Source organism: Marmota flaviventris, chromosome 2 (assembly GCF_047511675.1).
Source record: "Marmota flaviventris isolate mMarFla1 chromosome 2, mMarFla1.hap1, whole genome shotgun sequence".
Classification (NCBI taxonomy): domain Eukaryota; kingdom Metazoa; phylum Chordata; class Mammalia; order Rodentia; family Sciuridae; genus Marmota; species Marmota flaviventris.
The window spans coordinates 15,172,372-15,192,726 of NC_092499.1; the positions used below are offsets into that span (position 1 = coordinate 15,172,372).

Below are 20,355 nucleotides of genomic sequence, written 5' to 3' on the forward strand. Positions count from 1 at the left end.
ATTGGAGTGGGGGCGGAGCGAAACCGCCACCCGTGCCCGCAGGGTGAGCAGACCTGTGACCAACCTGCAGATCAGGCACAGCGGTCCGCAGGCGTGGTAGGAGGGGCAGGGCAGAGCCGCCGCCCGCGCCTGCAAGATAGGCAGACCTGTGACAGACCGGCGGATCAGGCCCAGGAGCCTGCCGGAGTGGTAGCAGAGTCGCCGCCTGTGCCAGGAACAGGCCCAGCGACCTGCCGGCGGGGTAGTCACGACACCCCAATTGGAGTAGGGGCAGAGCAGAGCCACCACCCGTGCCCGAAAGGTGGGCAGATCTGCGACCGACCAGCGGGACAGGCCCAGTGGCCTGCCGGTACGACAGACACGTCACCCCATTTGGAGTAGGGGCAGAGTAGAGCCGCCGCCCGCGCCTGCAGGGTAGGCAAACCTGCAACTGACCGGCGGATCAGGCACGGTGGCCTGCCGGCGTGGTACACTCGTCACCCCAATTGGAGTAGGGGCAGAACAGAGCCGCCGCCAGCGCCCAGAACAGGCCCAGTGACCTGCCGGCGTGGTAGTCACGACACCCCAATTGGAATAAGGAGAGAGCAGAGCCGCCGCCCGCGCCTGCAGGAAAGAAACGCAAGCAGTATGAAAAGACAAGGAAAGAAAGGACCACAAGCAATGCAGGTCAACGCAACTTTAGAAGAGGTAACAGCTGCAGCAGATGGAATGCCAGATAAAGAATTCAGGATATACATGCTTCAGATGATCTGGAGTATCAAGGAAGACATTAGACAGCAAAATCAGACAATGAAAGATCACTTCGACAATGAATTACGCAAACAAATCCAGGAAGCAAAGGATCAACTTTACAGGGAGATAGAGGTTATAAAAAACAAACAAACAGAAATCCTAGAAATGCAGGAAGCAATAAACTAACTTAAAAACTTAATGGAGAATACTACCAGCAGAGTAGAACACTTAGAAGATAGAACATCAGACAATGAAGACAACGTATTTCAACTGGAAAAGAACATAGCTCAGCAAGACTGTTAAGAAACCATGAGCAGAACATCCAAGAAATATGGGATAACATTAAGAGACCAAACTTAAGAGTCATTGGGATACAGGAAGGTACAGAGCTCCAAACCAAAGGAATGAGCAGTCTATTCAATGAAATAATACGAGAAAACTTCCCAGACTTGAAGAATGAGACAGAATCCCAAATCCTAGAAGCCTACAGGACGCCGAATGTGCAAAATCATAAGAGATCCACACCTAGACACATTATAATGAAGATGCCCAACATACAGAATAAGGAGAGAATTTTAAAAGCTACAAGAGAAAGGAAGCAGATTACATTTAGGGGTAAGCCAATCAGGATAACAGCTGATCTTTCAACACAGATTCTGAAAGCTAGAAGATCCTGGAATAACATATTTCAAACACTGAAAGAAAATGGGTTCCAACCAAGAATTGTGTATCCAGCGAAATTAAGCTTCAGGATGGAAGATGAAATTAAAACCTTCCACGATAAACAAAAGTTTAAAGAATTCGCAGCTAGAAAACCATCTCTTCAAAACATCCTCGCCAAAACATTACAGGAAGAGGAAATGGAAAATAACAATGAAAACCAACAGTGGGAGGTAGGACAGTAAAGGGGGGGGAAATAATCAAAGAGGAAAACAAACCATGTTTAGTAACAGAAATAAACAAAAATGGCTGGAAGAACAACCCATATCTCAATAATAACCCTAAATGTTAATGGCTTAAACTCACCAATTAAGAGACACAGGCTAGTAGAATAGATCACAAAACAAGACCCAACAATATGCTGCCTACAGGAGACGCATTTGATAGGAAAAGACATACATAGGCTGAAGGTGAAAGGTTGGGAAAAATCATATCACTCATATGGACTTCGGAAACAAGCAGGAGTGTCCATACTCATATCAAATAAAATAGATTTCAAGCCAAAGTTAATCAAAAGGGATAAAGAGGGACACTACATACTGCTTAAGGGAACCATACACCAACAAGACATAACAATCATAAATATTTATGCCCCAAACAATGGTGCAGCTATGTTCGTCAAACAAACTCTTCTCAAGTTCAAGAGTCTAATAGACCACCATACAATAATCATGGGAGACTTCAATACACCTCTCTCGCCACTGGACAGATCTTCCAAACAAAAGTTGAATAAGGAAACTATAGAACTCAATAACACAATTAATAACCTAGACTTAATTGACATATATAGAATATACCACCCAACATCAAGCAGTTACACTTTTTTCTCAGCAGCACATGGATCCTTCTCAAAAATAGATCATATATTATGTCACAGGGCAACTCTTAGACAATATAAAGGAGTAGAGATAATACCATGCATCTTATCTGATCATAATGGAATGAAACTGAAAATCAACGATAAAAGAAGGAAGGAAAAAGCATACATCACTTGGAGAATGAACAATAGGTTACTGAATGATCAATGGGTTATAGAAGACATCAAGGAGGAAATTTAAAAATTCTTAGAGATAAATGAAAACACAGACACAACATATCGGAATCTATGGGACACATTGAAAGCAGTTCTAAGAGGAAAATTCATTGCTTGGAGTTCATTCCTTAAAAAAAGAAAAAACCAACAAATAAATGATCTCATACTTCATCTCAAAATCCTTGAAAAAGAAGAGCAAAACAACAACAAAAGAAGTAGAAGGCAAGAAATAATTAAAATCAGAGCTGAAATTAATGAAATCGAAACAAAAGAAACAATTGAAAAAATTGACAAAACTAAAAGTTGGTTCTTTGAAAAAATAAACAAAATCGACAGACCCTTAGCAATGCTAGCGAAGAGAAGAAGAGAGAGAACTCAAATTACTAGCATACGGGATGAAAAAGGCAATATCACAACAGACACTTCAGAAATACAGAAGATAATCAAAAACTATTTTGAATCCTTATACTCCAATAAATTAGAAGATAGTGAAGGCATAGATAAATTTCTTAAGTCATATGATCTGCCCAGATTGAGTCAGGAGGATATAGACAACCTAAACAGACCAATATCTATTGAGGAAATAGAAGAAACCATAAAAAGACTACCAACTAAGAAAAGCCCAGGACCGGATGGGTGTACAGCAGAGTTTTACAAAACCTTTAAAGAAGAACTAATACCAATACTTTTCAAGCTACTTTAGGAAATAGAAAAAGAGGGAGAACTTCCAAATTCATTTTATGAGGCCAACATCACCCTGATACCTAAACCAGATAAAGACACTTCAAAGAAAGAAAACTACAGACCAATATCTCTAATGAACCTAGATGCAAAAATCCTCAATAAAATTCTGGCAAATCGGATACAAAAACATATCAAAAAAATTGTGCACCATGATCAAGTAGGATTCATCCCTGGGATGCAAGGCTGGTTCAATATACGGAAATCAATAAATGTTATTCACCACATCAATAGACTTAAAAATAAGAACCATATGATCATCTCGATAGATGCGGAAAAAGCATTCGACAAAGTACAGCATCCCTTTATGTTCAAAACTCTAGAAAAACTGGGGATAACAGGAACATACCTCAATATTGTAAAAGCAATCTATGCTAAGCCTCAGGCTAGCATCATTCTGAATGGAGAGAAACTGAAGGCATTCCCTCTAAAATCTGGAACAAGACAGGGATGCCCTCTCTCTCCACTTCTGTTCAACATAGTTCTCGAAACACTGGCCAGAGCAATTAGACAGATGAAAGAAATTAAAGGCGTAAAAATAGGAAAAGAAGAACTTAAATTATCACTATTTGCAGATGACATGATTCTATACCTAGCAGACCCAAAAGTGTCTACAAAGAAACTATTAGAGCTAACAAATGAATTCAGCAAAGTGGCAGGATATAAAATCAACACACATAAATCAAAGGCATTCCTGTATATCAGCGACAAATCCTCTGAAATGGAAATGAGGACAACCACTTCATTCACAATATCTTCAAAAAAAATAAAATACTTGGGAATCAACCTAACAAAAGAGGTGAAAGACTTATACAGTGAAAACTACAGAACCCTAAAGAGAGAAATAGAAGAAGATCTTAGAAGATGGAAAAATATACCCTGTTCATGGATAGGCAGAACTAACATCATCAAAATGGCGATATTACCAAAAGTTCTCTATAGGTTTAATGCAATGCCAATCAAAATCCCAACGGCATTTCTTGTAGAAATAGAGAAAGCAATCATGAAATTCATATGGAAAAATAAAAGACCCAGAATAGCAAAAACAATGCTAAGCAGGAAGTGTGAATCAGGCGGTATAGCGATACCAGACTTCAAACTATACTACAGAGCAATAGTAACAAAAACAGCATGGTACTGGTACCAAAACAGGCAGGTGGACCAATGGTACAGAATAGAGGACACAGAAACCAATCCACAAAATTACAACTATCTTATATTTGATAAAGGGGCTAAAAGCATGCAATGGAGGAAGGATAGCATCTTCAACAAATGGTGCTGGGAAAACTGGAAATCCATATGCAACAAAATGAAACTGAATCCCTTTCTCTCGCCATGCACAAAAGTGAATTCAAAATGGATCAAGGAGCTTGATATCAAATCAGAGACACGCCGTCTGATAGAAGAAAAAGTTGGCTACGATCTACATTCGGTGGGGTCGGGCTCCAAATTCCTCAATAGGACACCCATAGCACAAAAGTTAATAACTAGAATCAACAAATGGGACTTACTCAAACTAAAAAGTTTTTTCTCAGCAAAAGAAACAATAAGAGAGGTAAATAGGGAGCCTACACCCTGGGAACAAATCTTTACTCCTCACACTTCAGATAGAGCCCTAATATCCAGAGTATACAAAGAACTCAAAAAATTAGACAATAAGAGAACAAACAACCCAATCAACAAATGGGCCAAGGACCTGAACAGACACTTCTCAGAGGAGGACATACAGTCAATCAACAAGTACATGAAAAAATGCTCACCATCTCTAGCTGTCAGAAAAATGCAAATCAAAACCACCCTAAGATACCATCTCACTCCAGTAAGATTGGCAGCCATTAGGAAGTCAAACAACAACAAGTGCTGGCGAGGATGTGGGGAAAAGGGTACACTTGTACATTGCTGGTGGGACTGCAAATTGGTGCAGCCAATTTGGAAAGCAGTATGGAGATTTCTTGGAAAGCTGGGAATGGAGCCACCATTTGACCCAGCTATTCCCCTTCTTGGTCTATTCCCTAAAGACCTAAAAAGAGCATGCTACAGGGACACTGCTACATCGATGTTCATAGCAGCACAATTCACAATAGCAAGACTGTGGAACCAACCTAGATGCCCTTCAATAGACGAATGGATTAAAAAAATGTGGCATTTATACACAATGGAGTATTACTCTGCATTAAAAAATGACAAAATCATAGAATTTGCAGGGAAATGGATGGCATTAGAGCAGATTATGCTAAGTGAAGCTAGCCAATCCCTAAAAAACAAATGCCAAATGTCTTCTTTGATATAAGGAGAGTAACTAAGAACAGAGTAGGGACGAAGAGCATGAGAAGAAGATTAACATTTAACAGGGATGAGAGGTGGGAGGGAAAGGGAGAGAGAAGGGAAATTGCATGGAAATGGAAGGAGACCCTCAGGGTTATACAGTGGAGGGGGTAGAGAGAGAGGAGGGGAGGGGAGGGGAGAGGTGGGGAGGGGGGATGGTGGAGGATGGGAAAGGCAGCGGAGCACAACAGACACTAGTATGGCAATATGTAAATCAATGGATGTGTAACTGATGTGATTCTGCAATCTGTGTATGGGGTGAAGGTGGGAGTTCATAACCCACTTGAATCAAAGTGTGGAATATGATATGTCAAGAAATTTGTAATGTTTTGAACAACCAACAATAAAAAATTAACAAAAAAAAGAAAAAGCATCATTAATTCATATTCTCATTGATACACTTATACAAGTAAATAATATTGGAACAGTAACAAACCCAACCATAAGTAAATTACTATAAAATTATTTGATAAAATTATATACAGAAACTAAGTGAAAATTATGAAGACTATAACAATAAGGAGAAATAGCATGATCCAAATGTTTCTATGCTGAAGGAAAAGTGCCAAAACGATCATAGCAGTTGGCTTAAGACTGTGGGATGGTGAGTTCTATCTTTTCTCCCATCTCCAGACTCTTCACATGTTTAGATGTTCAGCACGCGAGTCCTAAACATTACCGTGTGCCAGACACTGGGCCGAGTGCTAGGAGGAGCACAGTGGACCAGAGTAGGTAGCCCCTGCCCGCTGCAAGTTTGTAAGCAGATGAGGGGAACACAAATAACAATCATAGTCCAACCTTCATGAACGGTCACAGTGTTAAAGAAACAGGTTTCCTTTACCATGGTGTGTCCCATTGGCCAACGAAAATATGTTGTGCATCAGGCCCCTCCGGGATTCCTAGGGAATATGTACCTATTTCCTTTAGTCTTCAGTCATTGAAAGAGATTTCCTAAGTTGTATCTCAGTCATTGATCACCACTTAACAAGAAGGAGACTGTACTCTAGAAGGAAAATGTCTTGGGACAGGGGGGACTTTTATTAGGCAGGTGGCCATTAGGATGCCATGATGGGTGTGGAGGGCAAAACACTTCCCTTGCCAAATCAGACTCTTTCCCAGACATTTAGAGGTGCCTCTGCCCCTACTTTTTTTTTAATTTATAAGGGTTTTTTCCATATTTTCATTGGTGCGGTATAGTTGTACCTAATGGTGGGACTTGTTGTTACATATTCATACATGCACACAATAAGACAATATAACGTGGCCAGCATCATTCCCCAGTGGTTCCCTCTTTCTTTTCCCTCCTGCCTCCCCCTGGTCCCTTTCCTCTATTCTACTGATCTCCCTTTGATTTTTATGGAATCCCTTTACCTTTCTTTTCCTTTTGCTCTCTAGTTTCCACATATGAGAGGAAACATATGGCCCATATGAACATATTAAGATTGTGGGATGGTGAGTGTATCTTTTCTCCCATCTCTGAGTTTGGCTTATTTCACTTAACCTAATGTTCTCAAATTCCATCCATTTTTCTACAAATGCCATGATTTCATTTTCTTTATGACTGAACAAAACTCCATTGTGTTATATATACCACATTTTCTTTATCCATTCATCTGTTGGTGGACACCTAGGCTGGTTCCATAGTTTGGCTAATGTGAATGGTGCTGCTATAGACATGGGCATGCATGAACCACTGCAGTAAGACGACTTTAATTCTTCAGGAGAAATACTGAGGCGTGGTACAGCTGGGTCATCTGGTGGTTCCAAGCCCAGTCTTTTGAGGATCCGCCATACTGATTTCCATAGTGGTTGTGCTAATTTACATCTCACCAACAGTACCTCTGCTCCCACTTCCAAGAAACTGAAAAAGCAGTTTCCACCTCAGAAAATCTCTTGGTTTTGTTGTCTTACACTTTGGCACTCAGTGACTGTGCCTCTGTGCTTGAGCATAATGTAAATACTTAATTTGTTTAATAAATATCCTGAAATAGCCTCTTTGAGTTGTTACTAGAAGGGCACGAACCTTTTAAGTCACTTAGCCAGCACAGATCAACACTTAATGTCTTTAATGATGAGCATGATCTTTTTTAGTGGCTGAAATGCTCTGTAATCAATGATGTGGCCCTGCCTGGAGGCAGGGGAAACTAGATAATGGGCAGAAAATGTCACGCTGGATCGGGCTAGTAATTTGAATCCCTGAAATCAGTATTAGTGTGGCAATTTATGGGAGAGCAGTTTCTTCTCAAGGCAAGGGAGAATTCCCCCCCACACACACAACATCTCTAATGTCCCTCAGCGATTTACGCGTTTATCGAAACCCCTAGTGAGCCAGTGTCTGTTCTCAGCCTGAAACATTGAGGATTCATCTCCTCTCCCCACTTGCTGTGGCAGAAAGGGCCAGCTTCAGCACATGGTCACCCTCCTTGGGTGAAAGGCTTTGTGCCGGCCAGCAGGAGAGAGGCCTGTCCAGATTAGGGTCCCCAGATGTCATAGACAGTCTGTGAGACCTCCCGCAGAAATGTTCCTGTGTCCCGCCCTGTCTCCATACCAGCTTTGAAAACCATTGCACAGATAGAAAGCAAGTCCTGTCTCTAGCCAGTAAATAAAGATGCACTTTCAGATTTTAATCTTCAAATGTCCCCTCTGCAATTTCACTTGGAGTCTGTTGGTTTTATCCTCCTGGGGTGTGATCAATTCAGCCATGTCCACATTCACTGAATAACTTTCTGAACGCTTGTATAAGCCTTCTGAACCTCCATCTCTTTAGACTGAAATTCTCTTGTTAAAAGCCTAATGGTCATCCCATTTGGTGTGAAGTTGTGATTATAGGTGGACTTTATTAAAAGGGTGCTGCTTGTAATTTGAGGGAATTGTTGCATTATGAAATGTTATTCACTTTTTATGCTGCTTCTTATTGTCCACAGGCCCAGAAGTTTTAAATGCTAGGGGCAATGTTGTAAATGAAACATAAATAATTTATTATAATTATGCTGAACTAAAGCCAAATTTTCTATTGGCTCAGTGATGCACATCAGTGAGAAATGGCCTAAGATGTAAAATCTATTTTCCCAAATGGATTATTTAAAACTAAAGTACAAACCATTAAAAATCCCAATTTTTATAAATTCCTGCATTCTCACTTAATGAAAAGAAAACCTGACTTAACAGAATTTTAAAATAATCTTTATAATGAAGATGTATGGAGTAAGTCACTTGGATTTCTGGTGAGTCATTGCTAGCCCCAGATAAGAGTCTCTTTCAGAAATTGGTCATGTCACCGTCGCTAGGATGACGATTAGGTCCTGTGCCCTCCTTTAAAATGTCATGCTTTTAATTAGATAGAATCATGGGTATTCTTTGTATATCACTATAACCATTCCATTGCCAGAACCCCCAGTTACACAAATTGTAAGAGATGCTGGGAGCTATAGCTGCATTCCTGGGAAGAGAGGAAAGTAGAGTTTGGTTGAACACAGAGCAGCCTCTGCCATGGGCCGAACCTCCTCCACCTGAAGCAGAGAGCCATCGATCCCAGCTTCTGTTTGTCCCCACTGGTTTGAAATGCCTCATTTGATCTTTGCTGAATTCCTGTATACATATTTCTGGACACTGTTCTTGTTCTTTGATTCCTAAGTCATAATCACACTGTTTTAACTCCTGAGGATTTATATTTTGTTTGTCATCGTTATTATTTTTAAAAAACATTCTGAATCATGGGGTTTATTTATTTTTCCAGATAAACCTTAAATTTAATTGATCAAATTTCCTTTAAAAAGAACAAGTAAACAAGCAAAAAACTCTAAAATTCCTCTATCACACATTACTTAAAATATATTCTACTCAAAAACATTATGCATCTCAGAGAAAATAAGCATTATTTGACAATTGGTGTTTTCTGACTCTGAGGCAGGATGCTTTTAAAAAAGCAAGCTTCCTACCAAACAGTGGCTAACAGTGTTATTAGCAGGGCATTTACAAATGGCTTGATGTTTATAGTTCGCATTTCAGCTTCAACTCTATTTGTTGCATTAGCAAAATGAAGCTCATTAAGCCTTATTCTCTCAGCCCATCTCTCCAAGCCTCTGAACCCACTGACACTCAGCCTTCTTGTCGGGAAGTATGTAATCTTCCCTACATTACACTTGAAAGTTCAGCTCATTCCTAAACCTTCAGTCAAGGATATGAACTTGTTGCTTTCAGAGAGGCCACATCTGTGCACTGAGCCATTACGCCATCTGTTAAAGTGGTCAGAGTTCATTTTATTGCCTCCTTTGTGGATGGACTTGTACTGTAAAAGCGTGTGTTATTGAAAACATAATTTTCCTCATCATTATGCTTTCTTTCTAGCCAGATCATAACCTGCTAGAAATCTATTGAGCATAGAGTGAAAAGCTCTTCAGAATAGCTGTTCTTAAGAGATTAAATGATTGCCATCTCTGTCCCATTTCTTTTATCTCATAATCAAGTTCAAGATGATACTGGATATCTCAGCCAAAGTGATTATTTGAAATAGAAATGGTTTTATCTTTGTTCATATTTCACACTGTGGAAGGCAGGATCTTTTTTTCTTCCCATTTGCATTTATATATGTTTATGGTTCCTTGGAACTGTCCACAGGGTCAAAGACTCAAATTACTTTTTTAAAAAGGCTAAAAATGGCTAACAGAAGTTGGGTTGCATTTTTTAATTTTCTGTATACAAAGATACTAGTTGTACAATTAAGCGGCAGCTTAAGAGTCGTCACAATTTAGAGGTAGGTCAGATCTTAGCAATCTAGGCCAGCCATTCAGCTTCACAAGGGAGGACCTAGAAATTCATAGCAACTAAGAGACTTGCCCAAGGTCACAAGGCCCAGCCAGAGCTGACAGAGACAGGAGCTCCCTCCTGGGCAGTTTTGGCTGGACCACTCTCCCCAACAACCCCCAGCTGTACTCAGAGTAGGCCCCTGGTAGTTGCACAGATTGGCAAGGAGGGAGAATGTAAGCGCTAGTGACCCTAGAGTTCAGGAAACAGATTTTTATGGCTAGTTCAAAGATGTTCACATTGACTTTTACTCCTTATCCCTAAAACTGTCTGATCTGTGCTATTTTCTTATATTGCGATTCCTCTTCCAGAAAACCAAACAGAAACAAGATCATATCACTGTTTATTAGCAGCTTTGCTAAAACACTTGACAGAGAAGAAATACCAGACTGTTTGCTGGAAATGAGACTTTGGGCTTTATGTTGATGGCACTTACCCACATGTCCACTAGTAGTCAATAATTAGGCACGCTCAAATTACACTCTTTCCTCCTTTTAAAATGCATCCAACTTTAAATAAGATTTCTCATTCTTAAAACCTAGCACACAGGAAAAAGTGAGTCATTATTTATGGCTAACCATTTTTACCAGCTGTGACTGTATTTTACTCCATTTTTTTCTTTTCTTTTTTTTTTTTTTTTGAACTGGAGAATCTGTTCTGTCAGTCTCTAGGAGGAAAAAAACATATTAGTCTCTTTAGCACATTAAGGGTCACGGTGAAGGCACCATAAGCAGAAATGTTTAATGGATACAATAAGCAAGTTACTTCTTTAGAATACAGAACTGAGGAGAATACTCCAGAATCTTGGGATAACATCTAAAGAGAAATCCAATTTTAAGGTTTCTTCCAAAATGGAATCATTTCAGAAGAGTTACAGTAGCCCTCCTTACCCATTGTTTCACTTTCCTCGATTTTTACCAATAGTCAAACTCAGTCCAAAAATATTAAATGGAAATTCCAGAAATAAAGAATTCATTTCATAAATTATACAGCACCCTAAGTAGCGTGCCATGCTCTGACCTGCATGGCACGTGAATCATTCTGTTGTTCACTGTATCCACACTATATGCTACTTTCATATTAGTCTCTTAGTAACCCTAAGTAACCCTCTAGGTTATCAGATCTATTTTTTGTAGTGTTGCAATGCTTGTGTTAAAATGACTTATTTTACTTATTAATTGCCCCAAAGTACTGTTCAGTACTATCCATACTTTTAGGCATGTATTGGAAGTCTGGGAACATACCACCCAAGAACAAGGTAGGACTACTGTATATTTGTTGTCTGTTCTCGGTTGACCAAGTTCCAGGTATTGCAAGGTTTAGAGAAGATTTCAGAAAGGAATGTTTTAGGATGGTTTCACCAGCAAGTAGCAGGCCATCTATTTCATATGGCCTTTTAAATAGCACAGGGAATTTATCAAGTCAGTGACTGAGAGCCTTGACACAGAACAGGCTTCAGGCATGGTTTGATTAGACTTCAGCTCAGTCAGCTATTTTGACTCTTCCCTTCTGTGTGGACAGCACCATTTCAGGCTGGTTATTAATACTTGAAAGATACTCATCAATTATTGGATCGCTATACACTGGAGATGGGACTGTGGTGGAGATCTCAGCCTGATGTAAGACAAGGCTGATGAAAGACCAACCCTCCCCTTTGTTTCCCAGATGACCATATTGAAATAGCTTCTTTATCAGCTTGCAAACAGAATCCCTAGACTTCATTATGTTTGGGTCAATTCTTTTTTTAATATTTATTTTTAGTTGTTGATGACCTTTATTTTATTCATTTATTTATATGTGGTGCTGAGAATTGAACCTAATACCTCATACATGCGAGGCAAGTGCTCTATTGAGCCACAACCCAGCTCCTTGGATCAACTCTTTATCACTCAGTAGTGACCAGAGGAGGAACACCGAGTACTAATGGCATGAGCCAGTCAATCCTTGATCCAGTCACTGTGGTAAGGAGGGTGGGAGTGATTAACTTAACTCTGGTCTCATTTCTGGAGCTTGGCATGGGAATCCATCCCACCCAGATCACACGGTTGCTACACAGCACAAGGCAGGTAAGGTAAGGTGGCTGTTGAGGAAGTAACCATAGTGTCTACTCATCATTACCCGATAGTTACAGCCTGGTGCTAATGAGGCTGAAGTTTTGCCTGGCTCTTGTCATCCCATATTCCTGGCCTGTCTGGACATGCTTTCATAATAAATGGTTCATCCTAAACAGAAAAGTCAGCTACCTGCTCACAGCCAGCTCTTAACTATGTCTACATCCAAAAGGATGCTAAAGGACCTTATGGTCCAGAATATATTGTCTTCACCCTGAAGGAACACTGAAAGTCTAATAATACTTTACTGTTGACAAACTAAATATTATTAAATAAAACATGTATATTAGTAAAGAGAAGCCTGCTGCTGTGTTTCTCTGGTTAACTCTGGCATTTCAATTGCCTGGAACATCAGACTTGAATGTTGTTCTTTAAGACAATATTTAATTTGCTCTAAAGAGCATTTGCAAATAGTTGAACACTCTGATCTATTTCAAGTAGTGAGATCCCCTTTACCTGAATGAGAAGCTGATGTGACTCGCTGTTGCTGGTGGCAATTTAAATGCTCCGCGTGAACTTCATCTCTCAAAATAAACCTTCCACTGTGTCTTAGCCTAGCTTCTTCCTGAAAGCAGAACCCGTGATGAGGGCTTCTGCAGGTTGTTGTGAAGCAGAGAATGAGGGGAAACCAGTGCAGGCGTCTGTTATCAAGTTCATCACTGCTGTGAGCATGGAGCTCAGCCCCACCAGAAAGACTCAGGGTTGCCTTCCTGAGGGACACAAGGAGAGGGCGTTATCCACTGAACACCGTTGTCTCCTTGGTCAAGGGTTGCTCTGTGGGGCCTTAATTCCTCTGTTTTCCAAACTGTTAGATGGCGTGTGCCCCTGCATGTGTGATTGTGCACCTGTGCACAAGTGTGCATGCCACACCCAGGTGTCAGAGCAGCCCCAGGCAAAGAGCAGAAGGTACTTGGTTTAGGTGCAGCTGAGGCCAGGTGCTCCCATCAATAGCTGGAGTAAGATGGGTGCAGTGTGTGTGAGGTGGGCACAGGGGAGATCAGGGTGCAAAAACAGGAATGCACCTGCCACGGTCATGGCGGAGCCTGGAAGAGACCAGAAATCATCTGCATCCCTCTTTAATCCTTTCCGTATGTCTGAGTGGCTTTTTTTTAACACATGTCTTTAAAAAGGTAAAATTAATAAACACATTACCAACTGAATTGCTGTAGAGCCCTGCAGGACTCTCATCAACAAAGAGGCGAGTTCACCAGTGGAGAGAAGCAGCGGGTTCCTCGGAAGAGAAGGCTGCTGTGGGGGAAGCTGTCATTATTGCATCTTCAATTGGCGGGTTCTCTCATCCCCAGCAGGGGCTCCTTGCTTGAAGGGTAATTTTTACTCTTCCTGCTCAGTCAATATGACAGCTTTGTCCCTAATATAATGGCAGATTGACTTTAGTTTAAATTATTCCATATAGAACCAAGAGAAAGAGATTCTCTCTCCCTTTTCCCCACTCCGAAAATTCCACTAAAAAACTTTTCTCATTTAAATCTTTGCCTCCATATTAAATTGCTCATCCATGTTTCAGGTGAATCAAATACAATGTCAACTTTCAAAACCCCATGTGACTATCCCAGTGACTCACAATAATTACTGACTGTCAGTGCGTTTGCTGGGACACAGATGTGCCTGGCACTCGCCCTGTTATCGCCAGCAAGAGCTTGCTTCTTGAGTGGGGTCTTCTCTGGGCTCAATTTAAAACCTAGTTTTGGCCAGACAGAGTATTAGGACAATTATCTGTATAATCCATCCGAGGAAAATGTACGCATCTGCTGGCCCTGAAATCACTTGTTTAAAAAAAGTCTTGAAAGCAATTATTTTAGTAATTCTAGATTTAGCTGGAATAGTCCCAGGAATTGCCTCAAACTATGGTTCCTGTAGCTCAATGGTTCTCAACCTGGGGTGATTGTGCTCAGGTGATTTGATGATTTGGCGATTCTGGAGACCTTTTTGGCTGTCAGAACTGAGGGTGGGGCATAGAAGAGGATGCTACTGACCTCTAGTGGGTAGAGGCCAGGGATGCTCTACATGTCCATCCGATGCCCAGGACAGCCCCCTCTCTGCTGTAACACTATTTGGTCCAAAATGTCAACGAGGGGCTGGGGATGTAGCTCAGTGGTAGAGCGCTTGCCTGGCATGGGCGAGGCACTGGGTTTGATCCTTAGCACCACATAAAAACAAGTAAATAAAATAAAGGTTAAATTTTAAAAAAAAATGTCAATGGGGCTGAGACTGAGAAGCCCAGCTTTAGCCAACGATACTTTATACAGTATGAAGTGAGATCCCTTGTTTGGAAAAGTCAGACTAAAATGAAAGAAAATGCTTAATTGTAAAGAATATTTTAAGACAGAAATACCCATAACCCTACTTTCTTCATTCTGTTTAGTATCTAGCCTTCAACTTCTGTCCAATGAATATAGATTTATAAGATTGAATTCTGGTGTAAATACAAGTTTATATTCGTGTTTACAATTAAAGATGTCACTTTCTGAGTCTTTGTTTTACTTTAATAGAGACTAGTCCAGTGTGATAAAATCTATAAACCATCCTCTCTTTCTTTCTTTCCTTTTTTAAAAAAGGAACTTGGGTAAAAGCCAGTTCTCCAGTATGAAATCTGGCTTTGGAGACTTGGCCATAGATTACTCTCAAGTGATTTTACAACAAAAACTATTTTTCAAGAAATAAGTACTTGCAGAACATGTTAGAAACTGTGCCAGTGTAAATATTTCCTCCAAGAAACAGTTACTACTTTAGAGAAACACTATTTACATGTTTGTAATTTAAAAAAAGAAACCCACATTTCTTCTCAGACTGCAGAAGGGTGACTCTGTGGCCTGGCTTCAGCAGAGTCACAGCATGGGACCCAGGCTCCTTCAGGGCTAGGCCTGTGGCCTCTGGTCCGAGAGGAACCTACCTAGTCTGGGCTGATGAAGCCTACAAGCATCATCAAAAGCTGAGAGTAGTCTTGCTCAACAGATCAGGCTGTAAAAGACAAAAACACCAAAGCTCATGCAGATGGAGATAAATATAGCCATTTTTAATAATGATGACTGAGGAAATGTTTATATTTTAACAGATATGGGAACCGTTGGAATGGACTCTCCAGTCCTGCCTGAAACGCTCAATGTATCCCAGTGTTACCTGAGGTCCTCCTGCCCTCCAAAGTCCAGAGAGTACCACTGCCTAGACCCCCCCCTCCCCATTCTACTTTCTAAGATTCTTACAAATTTCTTGAGAGTTATGGCTCTGAGCCCTTATTTCTGTGAATTAATTCAGTTGATGGAAAATGCTACCACTCCGCATTTTTTTGCCCTATACTATACCTACCCAGAAAAAAAAACTCACCTCCTAATTCAATCCTCAGCCCCTGACTCAACGCAGACACCCCCAGGCTCACCTTGTCCATAGAGCACTCGCTTAGCACGTGTGAGGCACTGGGTTCAACTCTCTGCACCACAGATAAATAAATAAAATAAAGGACCATTGACAACTAAAAAACGTATTTTAAAAATAAAAAGAGCAATGAGGGCATAAAGGCAACACAGATGACCTGGAGGCTCCTAGTCGGTGCAGCAGTTATTCAGAGGCTCTTGACCACCGCGGCCCTGGGGGCTGGCATGGCGGTCATCCTCATTCCTGGCCTCTCATCTCGCTTCCCGCCCCCTTCCTCCCAGCGCTCTCCAAGTTTCATACTAAATTACACAGAGGTACATCTGTTCTTTGGGGTCTCTACTCCTAAAATCAATTCCAGATCTCCTTTATGTCTTTTTTTTTTTAATTTTTTAATTTAAGTGGACCTACAATTTTAGAAAGTAGTTGTTATTGTTAACCTCAGTTTATTTTCCTGTTGTACATCTGTTTTAATTAGAGGAGCCATGCCTGGATGTATTCTCGGCCACATCCATATATCTAGTCAAAGAGCAGCCCCTTGACTCCATGGCAGAGCCCGGTCCTGGACTCAGGGCAGTTTGGCCTGCAGCCTTCGGCCCTGGTTCCTTGTCCTTGGGCCTTGCAGCCCTCCATTGTTCCTGGCCTTCGAGGGCTTCCTTCCATCCATCGCCCACATCGGCAGCCTCATTTTCCAGTCTCTCATCTGGTCTCTCTTGTACCCAGCCTGCGTTTGCAGAATGTGCCTGAGCATAGAGGCCATAGTTGACATCTCCGGGACTCCGGGAGAGGCGACTCTGAGATGGCTGCTTCTGTTTTTATTTTGCTGGCTACTTTTTGTCTCCAGATGGTAGTGATGGTAGTCCCTTTAATCCCCAGTGCCTCCTGGGAGGTGGGTTTCCCCAAATTTGTTGTCCCACAAATCCTTTCATTCATTGCCTGCTCTGTGCTGAGAGGTGGGGAAGGAAGGTGCTTGCCCTCCAGGACTCATTATGAGTTGGGGGGAACGGTGTCAAATATTTTAGTGCTGAAAGTACGTTGGGTTTCAGAACTGGGGTCAGATGCTGTGGACAGAAACGGTGAGACTTTTTCCTTTTTCTCTAAAGGCGTTTTCTTCCTCTCCTCAGCACATCACCACCTCTACCCACCAGCCACATCTGTTCCTCGTCACACAGCACTTTGAGTGTGGGTGCTGTGAAATCTTCCTTCTTCCAAATAATTCTGCCTGTTAAAAAAAAAAAAAAAAAGGAAGAAGAAGAAGAAGAAGTATATTTTAGCTTTAAAAATTACAGCTCTGGATCTTGAATTTCCTCTTTACTCTCACAAAATGACCAGATCTGCTCATATTTGAAGAAGAGTCGGGAGGCATCGATTATTTTACCCTGTCTCGTACATATAGATAGGATGCCCCTCTTTTTATTATGTGAATAATATAATGAGTGGACTCACCCCTCTTAGCACCTCTTGGTTATACTGTAAACATTTTATGATGGGAAGTCTCCGCAAAGACAGGGAAAAAAAATTGGGGGAAGTTAATATAATGACAGCAAAGGTTATTTACTGTGAAAATTAAGCAAAAGGATTCCTTTCTCTGTTAGCATTCAGCATCTCAATAGGTGAATAAAAATATACACAAAAATATTATCAGAAGCAGTTTATTATAAATGTTACTTTGCTAGGTTATTCACTTTACTCACCCTCTGAGATTTCTAGTTCCCCCAGACTGTCAGAGTGGGAAGAGAGAAGACCATTTATCTAATCCAATTCCTTGGGAAGAAATGCTTAGGCAATATTAAGAATCTTCAATTATCTAATTTTATAAAAGAGATGATTTATATTCTGTAGTCAGTAACGTGTGATACTGATTATTTCTAATCCCTTAGAAGAGATCTGACATTGTGCTTTTGGTGCTATACAGCATGAAATCGTCATGTATATTTCACCAAAGAAGTAACAAGAATAATGGCCTCTGCAGTCTGCAGTCATTTTCGACTTACACACTGCAACATGGTTTTGCCCTGGGGCAGGGAAGTGGGGATTTTTCTCTACTTCAAAAGAATGAAAAATTATCATCACTCTATCCAGAACCATTATAGACTTCAGAGACTTTGGCATGAAATATTCAGAAAGTTTATTTTAGAATTCAATATTTTAAAAGTCTGCTTTAAAACTATTACAGTGATTAGTGGCTCTCTGGCTTGGGCCAGTCTTTCCTCTAAAATGTCCTGTGTCATGGTTGATACTGTTTGTTTTTTCAACAAAATATAATCTGCCTAAACCACAGAAGGCATGTAAGGCATTAGTTCAGAACACCCCCCAAAAGGGGCTACGACCACCACTCAATTATCCTTTCAAACGCACTTGGTAACGAAGTTCTTCTGTTGGTAACAGTTTGGCTGTGTTACTTATGCTGTGATTTTGTCCCTCTGACCTGCGTTCTTAACCATGAGGAGTGGGCATTGTTCTCCACCTGCGGTTCAGGGAGCCAGGCCCCTGTGTCAGCAGGCCCAACCCCACTGAGGCCACACACACCCTCAGTCAACCAACCAGAGGTGCCCTTCATCGTCCCTCTTCATAGGAGTCAGAGACGCTTATGAGGTGTTCAGGGATTGACAGTGTTTCCCTGGCCATGACTGGAGCCCTGGAGGTGTGGTCAGCTGTGCTGGAAACTTCTCCCCGGGATGATGTAGGAAAGCCATGGGCATAGAAGATGGAGCCAGGCTTTAAGTTTGAGTTCCAGTGCTGCTGCTTCCTGGGAGGGTGATCCTGAGAAAGCTGGAGAGCCTCCTGAAGGCTCAGTGTGTCCTTCTGTTAATGGACCCGTCTCGGCTTTGGAGCAGATTGATTGAGTCACGTGAGGTGCAGGCCATGCTCTACGGGATGTCCGTCTCTGTTCCTGTCCTGTTGGTGCCCAATGTCTTCCTTATCTCTTATTTGTTTGGCCCACTGTCTATTATAATGCATGTATTTTTTTCTGTATATCATAGAAAAGTCTGTGCAGGACAACTAGAAAAGCAGTTGTTCCTCCTTTTCTTGTATAACCTGTACATTTGGCTTCGTTCCTTTAAATAGTTCGAATATATTATTTCTGTAGGTTTTAATAAATACCTTTTCTTTCATCCCCACCTTAGGTATTATCAATGTAAGAAAAAACACATAGACATCAATCTTAGCCTTCATGTAGATGAAATAGGTTCCTTTCTCATACAGGCACACAAAGAAAGGGAGGTTCTAATGTACTCTTGATACGTAGGTGTGAGGCGAATACTGTGTAAATATCTTTGCGTTTCATTTTCCAGGGAAGTAGATCAAGACTCAGATGGTCTCGTCAGCTTTAGAGACTTCGAATATGCTATGAAGAATGGACAAAATGAAGCCCAACCGTCGAGATCTACTTTTGGCAATTCCGGGGAGAGCTGTAAATTGTAATATATTTAAAGGTCAAACAGACCTTGCCCTCGTGACTTTGTGATCTGCATACTTGTGATTAAACTCTTAATCATAGTTTCTGGATGCTGATAATATACTTCGGCTTGGAATCCCAGAGGTGGTGGTGTGTACCAATCTCCCTCCGTGTGGCTAGCAGCCCTGAGTCAAGTGCCGCTGCTGACCCTGCCACTCGGCCATCCCCCACCTCTCTTGACACTCCACACTGCAGGTTGCAATGCTCCACTCCCTTGGCCATGCACCACCGCAGGTCCCTGGTTCCCATCAGCTCCCAAGGTCTGGCGAGGGGCAGCTTTTCCCACCAATGGTGCCAGTTGCCTTCATTCATTCCACTTTGATTGAATGAACAATAGTATCGAAGTGTCCCACTTGCCTACTGTGTTCCAAGCACTGAGCGAGGCATTAGGGAAACAAAGAGGTAAGGCTTCTCTAAGTTCACGTACCCAGAGTCCAGATCCACACTGCACCAGTGCTGGCTTTGCAAGACAAACCAGGTGGGCTTCCACAAGGTGGCCCTGTCCACGTCATACACGGGAGAACAGCACGCACTAGGGGTCCTGGGGACACAGATGTGTTTGTAGAAGCTCTTTGGGTGGCCTGAGCCTGGGCTTCCTGATACACAGAAGCAAAACCTGGGCTGCCCAGTTGCCCCTGGTACACACTTCTGGTTCCGGTGATGCTGCCCTGCACCAGAGCCTTGGCCAGCTGGGCTCACAGTCTCCACGGTCTCCCATCCCCCTGGGCTCCAGGGATGCCATCCTGGAGCAAAAACTGCACCACTGGACATACAGCATTTATTAAAATAATTCAAAAATAATGGTATCAATACTAATATTTTATTTGTTCCTAGAATTCACTACAATAATATTTGTAAAACAATTCATATTTTTAAAAATAATTAATATTTTTAAAGTATTAAATAATTAAAGGCCAAGTAAAATGTAGATTTTTAAAACAAAAACATTAAACAAGTTTCATTCTTATACAATTATTTGCAGATAATTTTAATAAAGTTTTAAAATTGTGATAATCCCGAGATGCCTAAGGAAGCCTACAGCT

The 20,355-nt window shown here is 41.3% G+C and overlaps 1 protein-coding gene across 2 annotated transcripts in view; it reads left to right on the forward strand.

Annotated features, from left to right (window-relative positions):
- Nucleotides 1-19,353, forward strand: part of Efcab11 (EF-hand calcium binding domain 11) — a 168,893-nt gene extending 149,540 nt beyond the window's left edge. Inside the window, exon 7 of one of the 2 annotated variants that reach the window (XM_027931732.2) lies at nt 19,149-19,241. In XM_027931732.2, coding sequence (XP_027787533.1) covers nt 19,149-19,156 — 8 coding nt within the window. In that variant the 3' untranslated portion in view covers nt 19,157-19,241. Of the gene's footprint in view, nt 1-19,148 lie in introns of both variants that reach the window. The other variant, XM_027931731.2, reaches the window with a different exon arrangement.
- Nucleotides 19,354-20,355: the final 1,002 nt, after the last annotated feature.